This window comes from Hyla sarda, chromosome 1 (genome assembly GCF_029499605.1).
Source record: "Hyla sarda isolate aHylSar1 chromosome 1, aHylSar1.hap1, whole genome shotgun sequence".
Lineage (NCBI taxonomy): Eukaryota > Metazoa > Chordata > Amphibia > Anura > Hylidae > Hyla > Hyla sarda.
The window spans coordinates 467,950,579-467,972,506 of NC_079189.1; the positions used below are offsets into that span (position 1 = coordinate 467,950,579).

The following is a 21,928-nucleotide window of genomic DNA, read 5'->3' on the forward strand; positions in this document are numbered from 1 at the left end:
AGACCACCCTGTTTTGGCAGCTGGAGGAGAGCCAAACTGAGTCTAGGAGGTTTGCCCTGCCAATAGAAGGATCTCAATACACTGTTCAACCCTTAAAAATAACGTTTAGAGGGAAAGGCCGGGGACAAGTGAAACAAATAAAAGAACTTAGGAAGAAAAATAATTAACAAAAATATGAACCCTTCCAGCCAGAGAGAGGGGAAGCAAGGACCATAGCTGTAGGCGGAAAACTCGTCAGCAGAGGTTCTAAATTTTAAATTCTATAATCATTAAGTGAGGCTGTTACCTCAACACCCAGATAACGAAACTTGACTGACCACTTGCAAGTCTACAGGGAGGGAGGGAGGGAGGGAGGGAGGTAGGTTCAATCTAGGGGACAAAGCCATTAAAGAGGATTTTGTCCAATTAACTCTAAGGCCAGAGTAAGAGACAAAGAGATCAAGGAGACTCAATAGAGACCTGAGCAAGTCTTCCGCATCTGCTAAATATATCAGGGAATTATCAGCATACATGGAAACCTTCTCAGTTAGGGACCCCCGGAAGAATGCCCTAAATAAAGGGCGACACCCTGACTGCAGCAGCCAAAGGCTCAACAGCCAAGGCAAATATAAGTGATGAGAGGGGGCAGTACTGACGGGTACCCCTTCAAATATAAGTGGTGAGAGGGGGCAGTACTGACTGGTACCCCTTCCCAAGGGAAAGGGTGCCGAAATATCGGTGGAGAATTATTAAATATGAAAAAGCTTGAAATTATTTTTCATGTCTAAATAATCAAAACTGAAAAGACAAGATCTTTTATATTATAAGTAATGCTCTTCAGTGGATAAACAATTTAAAAAATATCTGACCCGCGGCATGTCATCATCATCATCGTCGTCACTTTCATCATCTGCAATAGGAGGGGGATGTGGATCAGGACCAGATGTAATAAAGTTTTCATAGCTCAGCACCACCTTATACCTGCAGGAAGAATCACTGTCATACTCTGAAAGAAGAAAATTAAAACAGAGTAGGATTAACATAACACATACCAGGAAGAGTGGGTTCGGCATAATACCGTTCAATCCCAAAATAGTTCTTACGTTGTAAAATAGTAGCTACTGCAGCAATGCGGCATGGTGGACCATGGTTTCCTGGGTCAGATGCTATGCTTGTTCCAGCATCATTGTCACTATCTGATGCCATAGCAAATGGTAATGCTTCAAAATTTGCGCTTATTTCTTCAGCCAAGTCTATGCATAAATCAGCAGCATTGCGATGAGCCTGACCCTCAGCAAATGCAAACTGCCGTGATCCAAAATTTGCCCGGATCTTTGTATTCTGGGGAAAAAATACAAAATTGTAAATGATGGCTTCCACGTGACGCAACATGATTGCAACAACTTACTCTGTTGCAGAGCCAAGCATGCTGGTTACTTATACAAGGGCAGGTTGAAAAAACAGTTACCACTATCATGTAGATCAGCCATAATGTTATATTGGAGAGGTTGAAGAACAGCAAAATACTGATAAATAGCTACTCACATTCCCACCATCCATGAGGAGGGAGCCTGCCCAGTATTACATACACATAGATAGAGTCAGTCACACAGTTACGTGTAGTGCACCATGCTGTCTTCCAGCACATAAGTTGCATGCATACTATTTGATCATATGGCTTGCCCAGCACCTTAGGAGCACCACACTAAGTACTGAAACCCCAGGCTCTCCCAGCAAGAGAAGGCCAGACTGCATCTAAAAAACACTAAGTATTAGTGTTACAACACGTATTACAACACGTATAAAGGGCTCTCATTGTTTTATGAGTTCCTACACTAACATTAGAAAAAAAATACTTAATCACTGAAAAAAATCATGCTGATTGGTAGAAAGGCAGGTTAAAAGCCAGTTTCCAACATGATACACACAAGCTACAATGTTGTGATTTTAAGTATATTCGCTCCCATTTCTGTAATTCTGTGATAGCAAAGACCAGCCTAAAGGGGTACTTCAGCCCAAAGACATCTTATCCTCTGCTGGGGACCCCCGCAATCTCTCATGCAGCACCCACCTGTGTCAGCTGCACAGAGCGATGATCACTCCATGTCTGAAGGGTCACGACTCCGCCCCCTTGTGGTGTGATGCCCTGCCCCCTCAATGCACGCCTATGGGGGGGGGGGGGGGGGGTTTGTGAAGGTGTGGGAGGGGGTGTGACGCCACCAAAGGATAGGGGATAAGATGTCTGATCGCGAGGGTCCAGCCGCTGGGGCCTCCGCAATCTCTCATGCAGTACCCATCTGTGTCACCTGCACAGAGCGATGATTGCTCCGTGTCTGAAGGGTCACGACTACGGGGCCGGAGTATCATGATGTCACGCCCCGCCCCCTGAATGCAAGCCTATGGGAGGTGGCGTCACACCCCCTGCCACCCCTTCACAACCCCCCCCCCCCCCCATAGGCGTGCATTGAGGGGGCAGGGCGTCACACCACAAGGGGGCGGAGTCGTGACCCTTCAGACATGGAGCGATCATCGCTCTGTGCAGCTGACACAGGTGGGTGCTGCATGAGAGATTGCGGGGGTCCCCAGCAGAGGATAAGATGTCTTTGTGCTGAAGTACCCCTTTAGGCTGGTCTTTGCTATCACAGAATTACAGAAATGGGAGCGAATATACTTAAAATCACAACACTTGTGTGTATCATGTTGGGCCGGAGTACCGTTTGAAAAAAACTTTGCCTGGAACTTTAGGAGGAGTAGAATGCAGAATTATTTACCTTTTTCTGAATATGCACAACTGGCCACATTCCTCCGGAAACATCCTCTAAGTAGGGTCCAAGTCTTTGTCCACAGTAGGTGAAGTAAACCCTGCCCTTTGCAGGCTGGCCTGGAGGTGGTGGTGTGCCTTCTGTTCTCTCCCAACCAATACCAGCAACATCCCCTAAAAAAAACACGGACAACATTATACAGAAATCTAAGCACACTTAGGCTTCACTTCATGGTGCCGAATCTTTTGGTTCATGAGGAATGTTTTAAGTTATATGTCCTTTCATTTACTAAACTTTTTCTTAGTTTTAGATCAACAAGGAGATGAAGACAGAATGTGCATAAACAAACAGCTGGGTGTCAATCATGTATATACATATATATAGTCCATACCAGGAGACAAAGCTACATCTAACCGCACGCTCTTCCACTGCAAAAGACTTGAACCATTGTAATGCACAGCACGCCCATTGCTACAAAGGAAAAAAAACTGGTAAGGACATTTTTATTTCTATCTAAAATTATACAAATGCAGGATTTTTCTTTTGAACGACTTTGTAGACTACAAGTAAACTATAATTTTAGAAACAAACTGTCCATCTTACTTGTGAAACAGACATGTGCCAACAGGGTTAGTCCATGCCCCATCACGCTTTTCTGCTTCTGTTGCAAACCCAAATGAGACAATTGGACCAGTGTCATCATCTATGTCTCCATAAGACACAATTTCAATCTCCCAATAAAAAGATGGAGCCTGGTAAACAAACAAAAAAACATACGTAACATGCAAAAATCAAGACAATGTTGAATATAGATCGCTGTTACGTACTATGCTCTGCTTGGGATAAATATTTTTAAAATAAACATTAACAGAGAACAATAGTGAATTATATTAACCAAACATTACTATGGCGTCAATAAAAAAAATATTGTTGTTTGTACTCATTATAATAGGCAGTTTGCCCATAAAGATGTATCAGAAAATCCTTACTTGTACTGGAACAGGTGAAGATGCATAGATAAAGGTACCCCGTGGTAAACCTCCTCCTGCACTCGGGTCAGCCAGAAAAGTTACAGCTGTCAAATGTGATGAAAACATACAGGCTCGCACTGGTGGGAACACACGGGATGGGCACCATGTAATTTCTTTGGGCTGTTACAGATAACATACAACATGGTATTACTTAGGGATATATACTCTATATATATATATATATATATATATATATATATTCAAAATAATTATTTTAAATCCCTACCAATCTACGCTCAGTCTGGAGAGGTGGTGGGGGTGGTCGAGCACAATCCCGATATAACATCCTCAGTCTTTCACACTGTACTTCCACAACAGATAAGCGTTCACCTTAAAAAAAAAATTATAATAATAATCATACATGGACTTTATGATTAATTTTATGGGTTTGGCATTAAAGGTGTATTTCTTTATATCAACTGGCTCCAGAAAGTAAAACGGATTTGTAAATTACTTCTATTAAAAAAATCTTAATACTTTCAATAATTATCAGCTGCTGAAGTTGAGTTGTTGTTTCTGTCTGGCAACAGTGCTCTCTGCTGACATCTCTGCTTGTCTCAGGAACTGCACAGAGTAGAAGAGGTTTGCTATGGGGATTTGATTCTACTTTGGACAGTTCCCAAGACACGTGTCATCAGAGAGCACTTAGACAGAAAAGAACAACATTAACTTCAGAAGCTCATAAGTACTGAAAGGATTAAGATTTTTTAATAGAAGTCATTTACAAATCTGTTTAACTTTCTGCAGCCAGTTGATATATATGTAAAAAGTTTTTTCCTGGATAACCCCTTTAAATGGCTCTGATGCGGCCTCTGCAATTTTAAAGGGGTACTTTGGTGGAAAATTTATTTTGCAGATCAACTGGTGCCAAAGAGTTAAACAGATTTGTAAATTACTTCTACTAAAAAATCTTTATCCTTCCAGTACTTATCTGGTGCTGAATACTACAGAGGAAGTTGTATAGTTCTATTCTGTCTGACCACAGTGCGCTCTGCTGACACCTCTGTCCATGTCAGGTACTGTTCCGAGCAGGAGAAGTTTGCCATGGGGATTGGCTCCTCTTCTGGTCAATTCCTGACATGGACAGAGGTGTCAGCAGAGAGAACTGTGATAAGACTAAAGAACAACTCAACTTCCTCTGTAGTATACAGCAGCTGATAAGTACTGGAAGGATAAAGATTTTTTTAATAGAAGTACTTTACAAATTTGCTTAACTTTATGGAGCCAGTTGATCTGAAAAAATAAATACATGTTGAACAGCATTAACTATCTTCTAACATAAATTTGCCTATAAAAAAGTAGATTTTTGTACTTACAGTAAAACCTCTTTCTCTGAGCCCCAAACAAACCAATGGGCGGGTGCTGTCTCCCCCAATAGAAGCTCAGAGAAAGAGCTTTTACGTTAAGAACAAAAATCTACTTTTCTCGAGCGCTTCATTGGGGGACACAGGACCATGGGACGTCCAAAAGCAGTCCCTGGGGAGGGAAAGACCAACATCCCAGCCAGAAAAGAACTCAAGTGGACAGATGAACTGCTGCCTGCAAAACCCTACGGCCCAGGCCTGCATCGGAGGAAGCAAAAGTGTGAATATGGTAAAACTTGGCAAAAGTATGCAGAGATGACCAAGTCGCTGCCTTGCAAACCTGCAGAGCCGAAGTCCCATGTCTGACCGCCCAGGAGGCCCCCACCGCGCAGGTCGAGTGAAACGTCATTCGAGAGGGTGGGCGAAGGGTGATACCTGACCCTTGCAATGATACGAAGCGTATCTACCAGGAGATAGTGGCCTCGGAAACCGGGAGCCCCTTGCGTCGCCCATCAGGACGCACAGAGTCACACCGCCGGAAGGAGGAAGCGACCAACAAATCGGTCCGAACTGCCCGAACCAAGTTCAGCTTGTGAAGTTGGTGCTCCCGCAGATGAGAAGGGAGCACCAGCGAAGAAGGCAACACAATCTCCTAGTTCAAGTGAAAGGTAGTCACGACCTTGGGCTGAAAAGAAGGTACCAGCCAAAGAACCACCTTGTCTTGGTGAAGCACCAGAAAAGGGGAACGGCAAGAGAGGGCAGCCAATTCCGGCGAATTGGACGTGGTGAATGGACGTGACAGCGACTAGGAAGGCCACCTTCCAGGAAAGGAAACGAAGGGAAACTTGACCAAGAGGCTAAAACGGAGTGCCCTGCAGAGCATCCAAAACGAGGTTGAGGGGGACCTGAATGGAGGAACCTTGTGAGCTACGCCCTGTAAAAAAGTGTGCACATGAAGGTTGGACCCAAGAGGGTGTTGGAAGAGGACAGAACGTACCGAAACCTGCCTCTTGATGGAACTGAGGGCAAGGCGTGTTTCCAGTCCCGATTAAAAAAAGAGAATTTAAATGAAAAAGTGGTGGGAGAGAGAGAATGAGCCTCAGCGGAAATACAGGTACGGTGGTAAATCCTGGCGGACGAGGGCTTCCGGGCACGGTCCGGATCCCCGAGAAGTCAAAACCACGGTTTCAACCACCACGCCATCAAACGCAGTGGAAGTAAATTGGGGAGGTAGAGGGGTCCTTGGGAGAGGAGGTCGGGACAATCCGGAAGACGAAAGGGAACGTCCGCCACAAGACTGACCACGTCCGCATACCACACGCGACAAGGCCAATCCAGGGCCACCAGAATCGTAGAGACGCCCTCCACCTTGAGCTTCCGGATGACCTGGGAAGAAGTGGAAGCGGAGGAAAGAGGTAGGGGAGAGCAAAGGGGGTCCAAGGAACCACGAGAGCATCTGCTGCCAGTGCCAGGGGATCCCGCGACCGGGAGACGAAGTGAGGGACTTTCCTGTTCCGGCATGATACAAAGATCCACGTCTGGAGTTCCCCAGCGGTGACAGATTTGAGTAAAGACCTCTGGGTGAAGGGACCACTTGCCCAGGTCGGCAGTGGAGCGACTCCCAATTGTCGATCCTGGGGATGTGCACCGCCGATAAGGCCGGGACGTGAAGTTCCGCCCAGGAGAGGATTTTTTAAACTTCCGTCATAGCCGCCAAGCTGCGGGTGCCACCCTGGCGATTGATCTATGCCACGGTGGTGGCGTTGTCAGTCTGCACCCGCACAGGAAGGCTCCGGAGCAGGCGACTCCAGTGAAGAAGGCACAGGAAGATCGCACAGACCTCCAGGGCGTTGATGGGGAGACTGGACTCTGACGGGGTCCAATGGCCCTGGACCGTTTTGTCCCGGAAGACACCTCCCCAGCCGAGGAGACTCGCGTCCATGGTCAGGACATGCCAATGAAGAGGCAGGAAGGAGCAACCCTCTCGGAGGAGGGGAGACCGAAGCCACCAAAGGAGGGAGCGGCGAACTCTGAGCGGAAGCCGGATCCCGTGGTGCAGAAACGAGGGGGTTTCTCCCACAGAGAGGATGGCCCATTGGAGAGGACGGTACCAAAATTGGGCAAAGGGGACCGCCTCCATGGAAGTTACAATCTTGCCCAGAACCGACATACAGGCACGGACGGGGATCAGACCCGGCCACCGAAGCAAGCGAATCCCCAACAACAACTCCCGGAGCTTGTCCTCCGCAAGAGTAAGGTGGCCCACCGCCGTGTCGAAGCGGATCCAGAGAAAGGTCAGAGATTGGGATGGAGAAAGGTTGGATTTCGCGTGATTGATGATCCAACCAAAAGTGGAAAGGGTCTGCAGAGTGATTTTTTTCAGACCAGATTCTGTTCCAGGGAGGGTGCCTTGATGAGTAGGTTGTCCAGATAGGGGAGAACAGAGACACCCCAAGAGTGGAGGAGAGCCACCACAGCTGCCTGCATCTTGGTGAAGACTCGGGGCGAGGTCGCCAGCCCCTAGGGCAGGGCGACAGCCTGAAAATCCCCGGAGGAATAGCGAACCTGAGAAACCGCTGGTTTGTGCAAGTAAGAGAGAAACTCCCCTGGATCCATGGAGGAGACTACTGACTGCAGGAATTCCATCCGGAAATGCAGCCGCCGCACATGACGGTTCAGAAGCTTCAAACCGAGAATGGCTCGGACAGTGCCGCCCTTCTTGGGTATTACAAAAAGATTGGAGTAGAACCCCGAAAAACATTCCCGAGGAGGGAACAGCACTATCGCTCCCTGGGAAAGGAGGGTGCAAAGGGCCACCTGAAAAGCTGCGGCAAGAGCGGGAGATCGAGGGGGCGGGATCAGAAAATAACGATTCCGGGAAATAGAAGAGAATTCTATTCGATAGCCCTGGGACAAGACCTCTCGAACCCAAGCATCTTGAACCTGTGCCAGCCAAACGTCCCGAATAAAGGACAGGCGACCACCCACCCAAAGAGAGGCTTGCCCCTCCTCCCCGATTTCCAGGAGGGACGAGCCTTGAAAGATGGCACCCTCCTATCCTGTGAGGCCGCTGGTTTGTCCTGGAGGCCCGAGAAACGAAAGGGGCAAAAGGAAGAAGTCTTCCGCTGCGAGTCCGAACGGCGCAGACAATTCTGGGGTAAGAGGGAACTCTTGCCCCCGGTAGCCTCCAAGATTATCACATCTAGGCATTTGCCAAAGAGATTACATCCCAGGAAAGGAAGCTCAGTTTGGGAGCGCTTAGAGGCTGCATCGGCATTCCAAGCCTTAAGCCACATGGAGCGCCGAAGGGCCACCAGGTTGCCTGAGGCAAAGGCAGCACAGCGAGCCAACTCCAAGGAGGCCAAGCAGAGGTAATCCCCAGCATTAGCAATTTGCTGAGCTAAATCCGCCAAATCGCCAGGGGAGGAACCTACTAAAATACCCTGGTGCAATTGAAGAGCCCCAACAGAGAGGGCTTTGGATACCCACTTAGAGGCAAAGGCTGGCGGACAAAGCCGAGCCCACCACCTCAAAAGAGAATTTCGCCAAATTTTCAATACGCTTGTCCGAGGGATCTTTAAAGGAGGCTGCATCTGCAAGTGGCAGGGTAGTGGATTTAGACAGCCACGACACAGGAGGGTCTGTCTACCGTAAGAGAAGACCACTTCACCACCAGGTCTTGAGGAAAGGGAAAGAGTATGGAGCTTCTTAGTCCCATGGAAGCGTTCGTCGAGTGCTGAAAACTTGGGTTGCCAGACTAGCACGGCAGAAGGACACCTCAGGGACCACGCCTGAAGTTCCTGGGTCATGCAGGTGGAAGGTGTCCCTGACTACAGACATTAGACTGTCCACCAAATCTAAGCAAGAAAGAAAGAAGGGGAACACTGAAAAAATTTATCAGCACACCAATATATAATGTTATTTAATAAAGAATTGTCATATTGATATATTTGTAGACAACTACACAAAAAATAGGGAGGAAAGACAATAAAACCATCTAAAATTATGGGCTGAAAGAATTTAAGCCCAAACACTACCCTAGGGAGGGGCCATGAACCCCCTCACCTAGGTACAAGTAACTGTCCTTCTTAGCTTGGATGTAATGTCACTCTATACAGATATCAATAGTATTAATAACATAACACACAGGCTATGCAACTATACAGAAAATGCTCTAAGTACATTAATAGATATAGCTATAAGTGAGCAAATGCGTAATCCCTGTATACTTGCGAGTACTAAAAATGGAGAACAAACGTTCCATAATGGAGGAAAAGACAAGGTAAATGGGTGTCAGGAAGAGGACGGGGCCACAAAAGACTATTGATATCTGTATGGAGTGACATTACATCCAGCTAAGAAGTACGGGTGCTTGTACCTAGGTGAGGGGGTTCATGGCCCCTCCCTAGGGTAGTGTTTGGGCTTATATTCTTTCAGCCCATAATTTTAGATGGTTTTATTGTCTTTCATCCCTATTTTTTGTGTAGTTGTCTACAAATATGTAATTTAATAAAGAGTTGTCATATTGATCTATTATATATTGGTGTGCTGATACATTTTTTCAGTGTTCCCTTCTTTCTTACTTGCTTTGATGTATGTTTTGGTACACTGATCAGCACCCATAATGGTACTTTGATTGAACCCCCATTTTTCTTTTGTGTACTCACGTCCACCAAATCTGAGTCCACAAGGTCCCCTGGGGACTGGGAGCGCATCGTAGGAGTTCTGGAATGGGTGGAGGTCGACTGGGAGCGGTGATGCAGAGACTGGGAACAAACTGCGGCGGCGCCTGGAGGAGGTGGAGCGTGGCCTGACTCAGGGGATGAGGTGGAGAAAAGGCGACCCGGACGGCCACGGGAATGGCGAGGGGGGAGAGGGGGGGGGGGGGGAGAGAAAATCAGCCACTAGCGTTTGACAGATTTTTTGAACAGTGGGCTGTGCAAATGAAAAATAAAAAAGTTTATTTTCACGGACCACTGTTCAAAAAATCTGTCAGACACCTGTGGGGTGTAAATGCTTATTACATTCCGTGAGGGCTGTAGTTTCCAAAATGGGGTTACATGTGGGGGTGGGGGGTCCACTGTTCTGGCAGCATGGGGGCTTTTTGTAAACACACGTGGCCTTCAATACCAGCCAAATTCTCTCTCCAAAAGTCCAATGGAGCTCCTTCTCTTCTGAGCATTGTAGTTCGCCCGCAGAACACTTTCCGTCCACATATGGGGTATTTCCATACTCAGAAGAAATTTTGTTACAAATTTTGGGAGCTATTACCCCTTGTGAAAATAGAAACTTTGGGGTAACACCAGCATTTTAGTGAAAAAAAAAATCTGACTTCATTTTCCCGTCCAACTTTAAAGAAAATTTGTCAAACACCTGTGGGGTGTTAAGGCTCACTGTACCCCTTGTTAAGTTCCGTAAGGGGTGTAGTTTCCAAAATGGGGTCACATGTGGGTGATTTTTTTTTTTTTGCGTTTATGTCATAACCACTATAACTATCAGCCACCCCTGTGCAAATCCCCAATTTAGACCTCAAATGTACATAGTACGCTCTCACTCCTGTGCCTTGTTGTGCGTCCGCAGAGTATTTTACACCCACATATGGGGTATTTCCGTACTCAGGAGAAATTGCGTTACAAATTTTTTGCCTTTTACCTCTTGTAAAAATGAAAAGTATGGGGCAACACCAGCATGTTAGTGTAAACATTTTGTGTAAGGGTGTGTATATATAGTGTTTTACCCTTTATTTTGTGTAAGTGTAGGTGTAGGGTAGTGTTTTTAGGGTACACACAGGCGGGGGTTCACAGCGAGTTTCCTGCTGGGAGTTTGAGCTGCGGTGGAAAATTTACTACAGCTCAAACTTAAAGCGGGAAACTCTATGTAAACCCGCCCGTGTGAATGTACCCTGTACATTCACATGGCCAGGGGTTAACCTTCAACTGTTGCAAAACTACAACTACCAGCATGCACTGACAGACCGTGAATGCTGGGAGTTGTAGTTATGCAACAGCTGGAGGCACACTGGTTGGGAAACACTAAGTTAGGTAACAGACTATCGCAGTGTTTCCGCACCAGCGTACCTCCAGCAGTTGCAAAACTACAACTCCCAGCATGCATGGTCTGTCAATGTATGCTGGGAGTTGTAGTTTTGCAACAGCTGGAGGCACATGGGTTGGAAAACACTGAGTTAGGAAACAGTGTTTCCCAACCAGTGTGCCTCCAATTGTTGCAAAAGTACAACTTCCAGCATGCCCGAAGAGCTGAAGGGCATGCTGGGAGTTGTAGTTTTGCAACATCTGGAAGTGCACAGTTTGGAGACCACTATACACATGGATGAATAAAAGATAATTTTTTTTAATAGGTGTGTGCAAATAATGTTTTTTCACATACCCTTATTTTGTGCTTACTGCTTATTTTTCTCATTGTGCACCCCTTTGTATTTGCTCCAAAGCCTTTCCCACATTTTTTCAGATTTTCCAGAGGCATTAAGTACACTAGCAGTGGTGCCACCAGTCTTTCCTCTTGTTGTGCCTTATGACACTATAAAATGTACTGGACCTGGTAAACACTGAAGGAACAAGTCGCTCACACGAGCAATGTAGCCCCTGATAGGTGTGGGTACCAGGAGTCAGGCCCCCACTGATCTAATATTGGTCTGTTTTAAGAACAGGTCATCAATATCAAGGTCCTGCAAATGCATTGTCTATGGGAGTGTTGGAGATACCAGAGTGCTGTACTTGATAGAGAAACTCTGGTGCCGCAGACAATGCATGGAGATTGAGGGGGTGGTGGTGGCGGATTATTGGGTTAGGGGTACCATTGGGTAGGATACCAGCGGACAGGTACCCGCTATCAGGTGCTTATCCAGTATACTGTGGATAGGGGATAAGTTATTTTGGTCTAGATAACCCCTTTAAGCTTTGACATGAAAATGTATAAAATGGCTGCTCATTGACTTCACTGCAGAGTAAATGTATGTTGACTGACAGCTTTAGTCAGTGACAGCAGCTTAGCCAATTTATAACTTCTGGGTCAGACTGGTAAGCAATGTCCTTTGAGAAAGGGGTAGCAGAAGGGACAATTTGAATAAAAACAAAACATTAAAAAAAAAAGATTATTGTCTAGAATTTTTGACTTGTCTAATGCTGCAGACTTACCAGGACTACATTCCTGGGCCACTAAATTTAGTACTTCTACAGCGGCAGGACACTGCTGTATGAATTCTTCACAAAATGAGCTGTCCTCCAACAGCTGAGCCATGACCAGACAAGCTCTAAGAAAGAAAACATCAAGAAATAATCACAAGGATCACATAAAGAGATATAACACAGAACACGTGCATGAAACCACTCCAGAACATATTGCTGCTATTTATTTTAGCTAGAAAATGTACTGACGATAATTTACTGTTTTACAGCGGATTAAAATAGAACTTAGTAGAGCAAATATGTGTGCTAAGTGGAAGAACAATGCATGAAACAAGATAAAAAGAAGTACAGGATACTTCTACTGTATGAGTGCTTAGCTTTGTGTAAGTGCAGCAAAGATTCTTACCTTGTCCTGATCTCCGCAAGAAGCCGAACCACAGCCATAACGGGAGTTGAGGCATCTCCTGTTGCAGGAAGTGAGGTGTGAATAGACAGGCATCCCTCCTGGGGGAGTAACATGGACTGGACTGCCTGCACTACCTTCTCAGTAATGGACAGTTTATGAAGAGGCAATGCCTGATGGGGGTGGATATTGGTGCGGCAAAAAGTTAAATTCAAGCAGTTAGTTTATAAGAAATGAGGGACGTCATTCACTGGAGTTTTCATTTTGGTTTTAACGTCCACTATAAAAATAGGAATCTTACACATAGTTAGCAATAAAAAGGTGCACTGTCATGTGCTGGGCTGCAAGAGGATCTACAGAACACGCAAAGAAAGCATGCATGACAGTTCATCACCATTTTATGGGAAAATGAGTTGTATCACTTTGCCTGAATAAACTGAGGTTGTGCTCAGGTGTACTGAGAAAAGCTTACTTCAAATCAGTGGTCTGAGTACTGCGTGATCTTGTTGTGGGCTTTAAAGGGGTACTCCACTAGCCAGCATTTGGAATTAAATGTTCCAAGCGCCGTTTTCGCACTGCAGGGGTCAGCCATGCCCCTCGTGATGTCAGAGGCAAGCCCCCCAATGAAAGTCTATGGGAGGGGACATGATGGCCGTCACGCCCTCTCCCATAGACTTGCATTGGGGGGCTTGGCTGTTGGCTGTGACGTTATGAGGGGCGTGGCCGACCCCCGCAGCGCAAAAAAACAGCGCTCGGAACATTTACTTCCGAAAGATGGCCAGTGGAGTACCCCTTTAAGGGTGATCAGAGAGGCAAGAGACAGGCACACTACAGATATTTGGTTTATTCAGGCAAACTAAAAGACACATCTTATTTTGAAGTCATAAGTCTTTACAATGTTAAGAAATTCACTCTAACTAGTAAAATGTTTGGTACAACAAAAACAAGCAGGCATCTAGAATGATCTTCAAGAAAAGGGAGTATTTACAGTACACAGGCACTCTCCATGCACGGAACGAACTCCGCTCCGTGCACGGATCACTGTCAACCATGGCATGAAGTGGTGGCCGACACAACCCTCCATGTATCTTTATAGGAGAGCCGGAGATACACAAAACACTGTATCTCCAGCTCTCCAATAGAGATACATGAAGGGGCATGTCAGCAACTGCTTTGTGCCATGGTCAACAGAAATCTGGACAAGGGGCAAGCCGGGGTGCAGGGGGTGTCAGCGGTAGGACCCCCCGTGATTAGACACTTATCCCCTATCTTGTGGATAGGCGATAAGATGTTCTGTATTGGAGTGCCCCATTATTAGTTTCACTGCCAAGGACAAATGTAATAGTGCTTGAGTTTGTTCAACTTATAGAAAAAATTCCTCTGCGCTTGGGATTTTGGTAGGTAAAATAAAAAAAGAACCTGCTTAAGCCCCACCATGTCCAGAGCCACTGGTCCAGTCCCTCTTGCTGGGTGTGTTTACATGATGGCAGTGATGAGGTGTCATATGCAATATGCAAGAATTGTAGTCATTTAAGGCACCACTAGTTTTGGTTGTAGGGTGTTGGTGCCAGACCTGTGTTGTATGATTTACGACCACCAGACAATATAAAAAAATGCACACCATATATGAATCTGTATAGTGGTCTCCAGCATACATTTCAGTCTACATACTCGCTAAGCAGAGGACAAAACACACTTGTCCATGTTCCCATAGCATCAGTCACGATCAGTACGGCCGTCATCCCCTTACAACCCCGGCCTTTTCATTTCACGTCATCTACCTTATCCTTCAAAGACTAAGGAAGGGCATTTAATCTGAAATGTTGACTAAGACGTACACACAGTGATGTATGCTTGGACATGCATAATAAAAACTATGCAAACTCATGCTGTGTCATCTTTTCTCTGTATTATTGGATGTGACCTATATCAATGTCACTGCTACAGAAAATCACTGTCCTAAGCAGTATATGGTGCAAGTCCACTGAGGCCAGTGATCGGCTCCAGTGGTGATGTGTGTGTGTATATGGGCAAGTTATTGCTGCAGCCATGTAAATAAAGCCAGAGGAGGGGACTGGTGTGACCGTGCTGGACAAGGGTAGTGTTTTAAGAGAACCTGTGGTCAGTCCAAAAAATATATCACATTTTCCTGCTACACCCAACTGCCACCCCTCCACCCCCCTGCCCCCAAGTCCCAAGATATAAGGATTTTACTATTTGGTTGACCAGCTGTACTTTTCACTGAATTGTCAGATAGGCTAAACAATATGTATATGCTAGGGTCAGGGGGTGCGATTATGAGCTTCCTTATCAAAACCCTTGAACTTACTTTACCCCCTTCAGCCTCCTAATCACACCCCTGAACATAATTTGTACCCCTCAGCATCCTAATCACACCCCATGAACATGATCCATACACCTAAGCTTTCTAATCATACCCGCTGAACATGGTTCATACCCCTCAGCCTCCTAATCACACCCCCTGAACATGATCCGTACACCTCAGCCTCCTAATCATACCCCCCTAAACATGATCCGTACCCCTCAGGCTCCTAACCACACCCCCTGAACATGATCCGTACCCATCATCCTCCTAATCACACCCCCTGCATATGATCCGTACACCTCAGCCTCTTAATCATACCCCCCTGAACATGATTCATACACCTCAGCCTCCTAATCACAAACCCCGGAACATGATTCGTACCCCTCAGCCTCCCAATCAATCCCCCTGAACATGATTCGTACCCCTCAGCCTCCTAATCATACCCCCTGAACATGATTCGTACCCCTCTTCCTCCTATTCACACTGCCAGAACATGATTCGTACCCCTCATCCCCCTAATCACATCCCTTGAACATGATTCAAACCCCTCAGCCTCCTAATCACACCCCATGAACATGATCCATACACCTAAGCCTCCTAATCATACCCCCTAAACATGGTTCACACCCCTCAGCCTCCTAATCACACCCCCTGAACATGATTCATACCCCTCAGCCGCCTAATCAAACCCCCGGAACATGATTCACACCTTAGCTTCCTAATCGCTACCATAAACATGATTTATACCCCTCCTAATCACACCTCTGAACAGGATCTGAACCCCTCAGCCTCCTAAATCATGCTTCCTGAGCCTAGTGCCCACACCAATTTTTGCATCAGATATTTCAGGGAAAAATACTGCTGGTCAACGAAATAGCAACATTCTTATTTCTCAGGAACTTGAGGCATAGCAAAAGTCAGGGCACCCAAGTAATATAAAAACAAAAAAAAATTTAAACCACTTTAAATAGGAGAGTAAATGTTCTTTTTTGTGTTACCATGAAACTGAGCATTGGGCAGTTATTTCCATAAGTCACTTCCCCTGAAAAAATGTCAGCACTAGGACTTAAAATTATGATATTATAGCCCTGAACCTTAGGTTTTAAATTATACCAGGCTAAACATTTCTACCTTTGTAGTTTCATTCTCCAGATATTTGCATAAACATAATACTGTCTGAGCTCTACATGCAGTTCTTTCCTCCTCATAGCTAGGTTGTTGCTGTGATATGCATTGTCAGCTGTGAGACCTTATATAGACATGGAAGTTTCTTTCCAAATCTTGTCTAGTAAACTGAATTTACCACAGGTGACTCCAAAAAGGTCACCTGTTACCACAGGTCAAGAGAAATGGGGGGCCCCAGAGCTAAATGTAAGTGTGATATCATATCAAAATATCTGAATACTTAAAGGGGGTGTCTGGCAAAACAAAACATGTGTATGGTGTCAAAATGAATAATAAAATCACTTACTAATATAATCATATTAACCATAGTGCACAGATAAACAATTACAGTTGTGGGTTTTTTCCTATAAGGTGTGAAAAAGCTTGGTCACTTCTCTCTCTGTCCCCTATTGTCAGCAAAGACCGCAGTAATGTCAGGAAGAGGGCTGGTTTTACACCTCATTCGATTTAAGGCAGATTAGATAAGGCAGCAGGGAAGCCTTTGTCAGCTGTCATCAGGTCAGTGCCTCTACTGCCTGATAACAGTTATAGACACAAAATGCTGTGGCTGCAAACAGGCCGACACTAGGGGAAAGGAGGGAGGAGGGACGGAGCAGCTGTTCAGGCTGTGATGTCTTAGCTTACAGGAAGAAAGCACAGCTGAAATAGTTGATATAACACTATATTAGTAAGTTGCTTTACTACATATTACAACACCATACACAGGTTGTTGCTTTCACAGACAACCCCTTTAGGTCCATTCAAAAGAGCTTTTTTTATTTTTTTTATTTTTTTTATAAATTCGCAAAAATTTCTAAAATTCTAAAATTTCGTCTTCACATTCTCATTATGGAGTATCAAGTGCAGATCGATGGGGAGGAAAACGATCTATTTTAGTTCAAGGACTGCTCATAAAACATGAAAAAGTGACTACATTGTAGATCTTATCTATACAGTTAGATCAACACTGTAGAGTTCTTTTGGACCAAAGTGATCTATACTTGATCTCTCTCGGTTGTGGAGAGATTGGGAGAGACACAAATATAATCAAGAAACTTTAGGTGGCTCCTAAGCCACACAGTAATTTATACATTATTTCTTATTATATACTGAATAATAAATGCATACAACACTTTGTGGCAATAATGGGCTAGTGTTAAACATACTAACTCTACAGAGGTTGCATACCAGGTTGTAACGCAGACTTATGCACACAGACTATAGTTTACGCCTTCAAAATACCAATCAATTTTTAAATAAACACATTATGCTACATTGTAACAGCAGCAAGACAAAATATACAAAAACGGACTAAATTAAAGGGGTACTCTGGTGGAAATTTTTTATTTTTTTTAATCAACTGGTGCCAGAAAGTTAAACAGATTTGTAAAATACTATAAAAAAAATTATAGTCCCTCCAGTAATTATCAGCCGCTGTATACTACAGAAGAAGTTCTTCTCTTTTTGGATTCCTTTCTGTCTGTCCACATTGCTCTCTGCTGACACCTTTGTCCGTGTCAGGAACTGTCCAGAGCAGGAGAAAATCCCCATAGCAAACCTATCCTGCTCTGGACAGTTCCTAAAATGGACAGAGGTGTCAGCACAGAGCCCTGTGGACAGACAGAAAGCAAATTCAAAAAGAAAAGAATTTCCTCTGTAGTATTCAGCAGCTGCTAAGTACTGGAAGGATTAAGATTTTTTAATAGAAGTAATCTGATTTAAAAAAAATAAAAAATAAATAAAAAAAATTTTTTTCCACCGGAGTAATAATCAACTCCTGTACATCTTGTACTTTTGGTCTCAGCTGGTTATTCACACACATACACTGGAATAATGTAAATTTGGTCCGGCCCAAAAAGGTTTTCAGTGGTGGTCCCCTGTGGTCACACCACCAATGATTAGCTTGATATCCCCTAACCTGTGGATATGGGATGATTATTATAATTTTTTTTAAAGGGGCTATGTCAAGATTGAACATTTTGCCCCATCCACAGGATAGGTGATAACTAGCCGATTGTTGGGGTCTGTCCGTTAATGCAATTGTGGGTGGTCATCTAAAAAAAGTTTCATTGTATTAAACTGGCTGAGGTTAAAAGGAAGCCATAAACCTACAATGTAATTCAAATGCTGCTATCAAATTTATATACACACAAAATAGCAGTTCTTACCTCTGAGCGTGGAACAGAGAGTCTAAACAATGGTATTGTCAATGTATCAGATGCTTTGGAAGATTTTCTAAAATCAAGGGTTGGAAATTTCACAGTTGCTATACCTTCTTGTTCATTTATAGATACAACCACTCCAACACTCCCAGATACACCTTTACCAAGTACCTATTGGAGCAAGGGGAAGATACATATCTGAATCACTTTATGCCTGATGACAACATTTAACATTAATACTAAATACAGGTTAATAACCGCAACTTTTTTTTCACATAAACATGGTGATAGCACTTCAGACATGTCACCAGCCAAATAATATGTCAATGAAATATCTGATACATTAAAGAGGATAGTCTCAGTTAACAGTGGTTATTTTCCCTTCTTAAGACAGCAGTTTAAAAAATGAATAGGAAAATTATTTTCAAAACGGTTTTCACCTAGGACTATAACAAGAGTGGTTATATACTATAGAAGGATTTCTAAATATTTTAAATGTGTTTCTTGAAGGGATTTTCCCTTCAGCCTCTGCATTTTATGAATTCCATATTATTGCACAATTACAGTGGTAGTAAAGGAGACGCAAATGCTTTCAGTCCAAACCAATGGCCACAACAGGAAGCAGTTGACTTAGATAGTCTCACCAAGCTCTGCAGGTACCATTTATTAGACACCAGTTATAGATAAGTGCGTAGACACTCTTCATCACTTATAGAGATCTGAAGATAGGCACTGGGCCAGGGGGATTTTTTATTTTTTACTAGCTGAGTACCCGGCGTTGCCCGGTTTTTACAGCCTAATCCTTGTTTGGGAGGAAAATAAACAAAGGAGGAAGCTTTTGACTTCATATCCCGTCCTCATATATTGTTGTTATATCCCGACCTCAGATACCGTCCTCCGATACCGTCCTCCTATCCCAATCCTCGTATCCCGACCCGTAATATGTGTACCAGGTATTGAAATATCTCCAGCCGTACGGAAGTTATGTGGGAACATACATTTCCCATTGATTTGCATGGGACTTTAAACAAAAACCCCGACCCTCACAAATGGGGGTAGTTAAGGGTTAAATTAACTATCCTATATTTTAAGTGGATACATAAGTAACATGTGACCAAGTATTATCGAAATATCTCAAGCCGTTTGGAAGTTATGCAGTAACATATATTTCCCATTGACTTGTATAGGACTTTAAACATAAACCCCGCCCCTGGCAAATGGGGGGAGTAAGGGTTAAATCACCTATCCTATGTTTGTTGTTGACATATAAGTAACATGTGTGCCAAATTTCATGTTAATATCTTTAGCCGTTTGGACGTGATGCTGGAACATACACACACACGTTGAGTTTTATATATATATATATATATATATATATATATATATATATATATATATATATAGATTAACAAGGCAAGTACATGTTTTCAGTTGTCTTCTTAATTCTGCTTTTATAGGGCAGACTAGAGATCTACTTTAACCCCTTAAAGACCAGGCCAATTTTATTTTTGCATTTTTCGTTTTTTTTTGCTCCTCGCCTTCTAAAAATCGTAACTTTTTTATATTTCCATCCACAGACTAGTATGAGGGCTTGTTTTTTTGCGCAACCAGTTGTCCTTTGTAATGACATGACTAATTTTACCATAAGATGAATTCGGCAACCAAAAAAAATACTATTTGTGTGGGGAAATGAATAAGAAAACAGCAATCTTAAAAACTTTGTAAAGTTTTATGCTGTACAATTTACGGTAAAAATTACTTTATGTATACTCCAAATGTTCTTTATTCTGTGGGTCAATTCGATTAAAAAGATACCCATGATTACATACTTTTCTACTATTGTTGCGCTTAAAAAAAAAAATTGCTAACTTTTTAAGCAAATTAGTATGTACCTATAACTTTTTCATTTTCCGTATAACCTGCGGTATGTGATCTGTACTTTTTTATTGATAGCACTTTTATGTATACAAAAGTTTTATAATTTTTTTTTCTAAAAAATTTTTTTCTAAAATGTGACAAAAAAAAAAGCAGCAATTTGGGATTTTTTTTTTTTTTTTTTACGTTCACGCCATTCACCATACGGGACATTTAGGCACGCAGCGATACCAAATATGTTTATTTTTTATTTTTTTGACACTTTGGGGATAAAATGGGAAAAAAAGGACATTTGACATTTTTATTGGGTGGATTTTTCACATTTTTTTTTTACTTTGTTTTTTTTTTTAGTTCTTTTTTTTTTACACTTTAATAGCTTCCATAAGGGACTATTTATTTCAATCATTTGATTGCTAATACTGTTCAGTGCTATGCATAGGGCACAGCACTGATCAGTATTATCGGCTATCTACTGCTCTGGTCTGCTCGAGCTCAGACCAGAGCAGGAGAAGCCGGGAAGGCGGCGGAGGCAGGGGAGGGGACCTCCGGCTGCCATGTTAGCTGATCTGATCCCCGTGGCCGCGCCGCGGGCGATCAGATCGGCATAAAATGTAGCCGCGCTGCCGTGATCTGTATTGATCACGGCATCTGATGGGTTAATGGCAGACATCCACGCGATTGCGGATGTCGGCCATTACCGCCGGGTCCCTGGCTGCTATCAGCATCCGGGACCTGAAGCGCATGACCCGAGCATCAGATGTCCTCACACTGAAATCTACTGTGCAGATTATGTTTAACACACCAATGGCATTACCTGGACCTCAGAACCTATTTTAATAGTCTCCTTGAATCCTCCTAGAGCACAGAGAGCAGCAACAGCTTGTCTTGCTATGCTTTGCAGTTTGGCCAGCTTCCTGCCACTACCACTCCCATTCTCCAATATGCTCTCGGCATACTTGCCCAGCTGTGGAATATGCATAAGGGCACGAGACAGAACCTACATGAAAAAAAGGAAATTAATCAGTATATTTTCAAATACAACAAGCACTGTATTAGCTCCCCGCTTAAATGATTTTGCTACTTGAAGTGTGTGGGGGGGTTGTTTCTACTCAGTGCACTTTTTGGGAAAAATGAAACATTATCTCTATTTTTTAGGTCTATTCGAACAAAATGATCCCCAATCTGATTTTTTATTATTATAACTTTGTGCAAGAAAGCTATACTTACTTTTCGTATATGGGGCTGTATAAAGGGCAATTTTTTTGCACAGTAATCTAATTTCTATCAGTACCATTTTTTTATTTGATGGGACTTTTTGAACGTTTATAAAAAAAATTCTGGTATACAAAGTGATAAAAAAATAAGCAATTCTGAACTTCTGTCTTTTTTTTACCGTTTACACAATTTAATGTAGTTACATTAACGTGTACCTGTAGTCAACAAAAACTTTTTATATAATGTAGATAATAACATTTATATTTGTAATATACATTGGATAAAAAATGTGTATATTTTAAGGTGAAAAAAGGAAATTTTTTTGCTCTTACCGTAAAATCTCTTTCTCGTAGCCTTCATCGGGGGACACCTTACTGATGGGTATATGCTCTTGCCACTAGGAGGTGCTGACACTAGGAAGAAAAAAAGTCGGCTCCTACCTGGCAGGATATACCTGCCCGCTAGAAGAGAGGTAATCAGTTTTGTCACAAAGCAGTAGGAGAAGCGAACCAAGACAGAAGTCCGAAGGACCCCATAAAAGAATCCCAGAAAAAGACCCTGA

At 43.5% G+C, this 21,928-nt stretch overlaps 1 protein-coding gene across 5 annotated transcripts in view; it reads right to left on the reverse strand.

Moving 5' to 3' along the window:
- HECTD4 (HECT domain E3 ubiquitin protein ligase 4) overlaps positions 1-21,928 on the reverse strand; it is a 200,180-nt gene that overhangs the window by 43,916 nt on the left and 134,336 nt on the right. For all 5 annotated transcript variants that reach the window (XM_056536635.1, XM_056536627.1, XM_056536623.1 and 2 more), the window contains exons 41-51: positions 20,966-21,148; positions 18,283-18,447; positions 12,628-12,797; positions 12,231-12,346; positions 3,999-4,102; positions 3,731-3,892; positions 3,345-3,493; positions 3,133-3,212; positions 2,751-2,914; positions 1,083-1,320; positions 849-985 (exon numbers count right to left, since the gene is read on the reverse strand). In XM_056536635.1, coding sequence (XP_056392610.1) covers positions 849-985; positions 1,083-1,320; positions 2,751-2,914; positions 3,133-3,212; positions 3,345-3,493; positions 3,731-3,892; positions 3,999-4,102; positions 12,231-12,346; positions 12,628-12,797; positions 18,283-18,447; positions 20,966-21,148 — 1,668 coding nt within the window. The remainder of the gene's footprint in view (positions 1-848; positions 986-1,082; positions 1,321-2,750; positions 2,915-3,132; positions 3,213-3,344; positions 3,494-3,730; positions 3,893-3,998; positions 4,103-12,230; positions 12,347-12,627; positions 12,798-18,282; positions 18,448-20,965; positions 21,149-21,928) is intronic.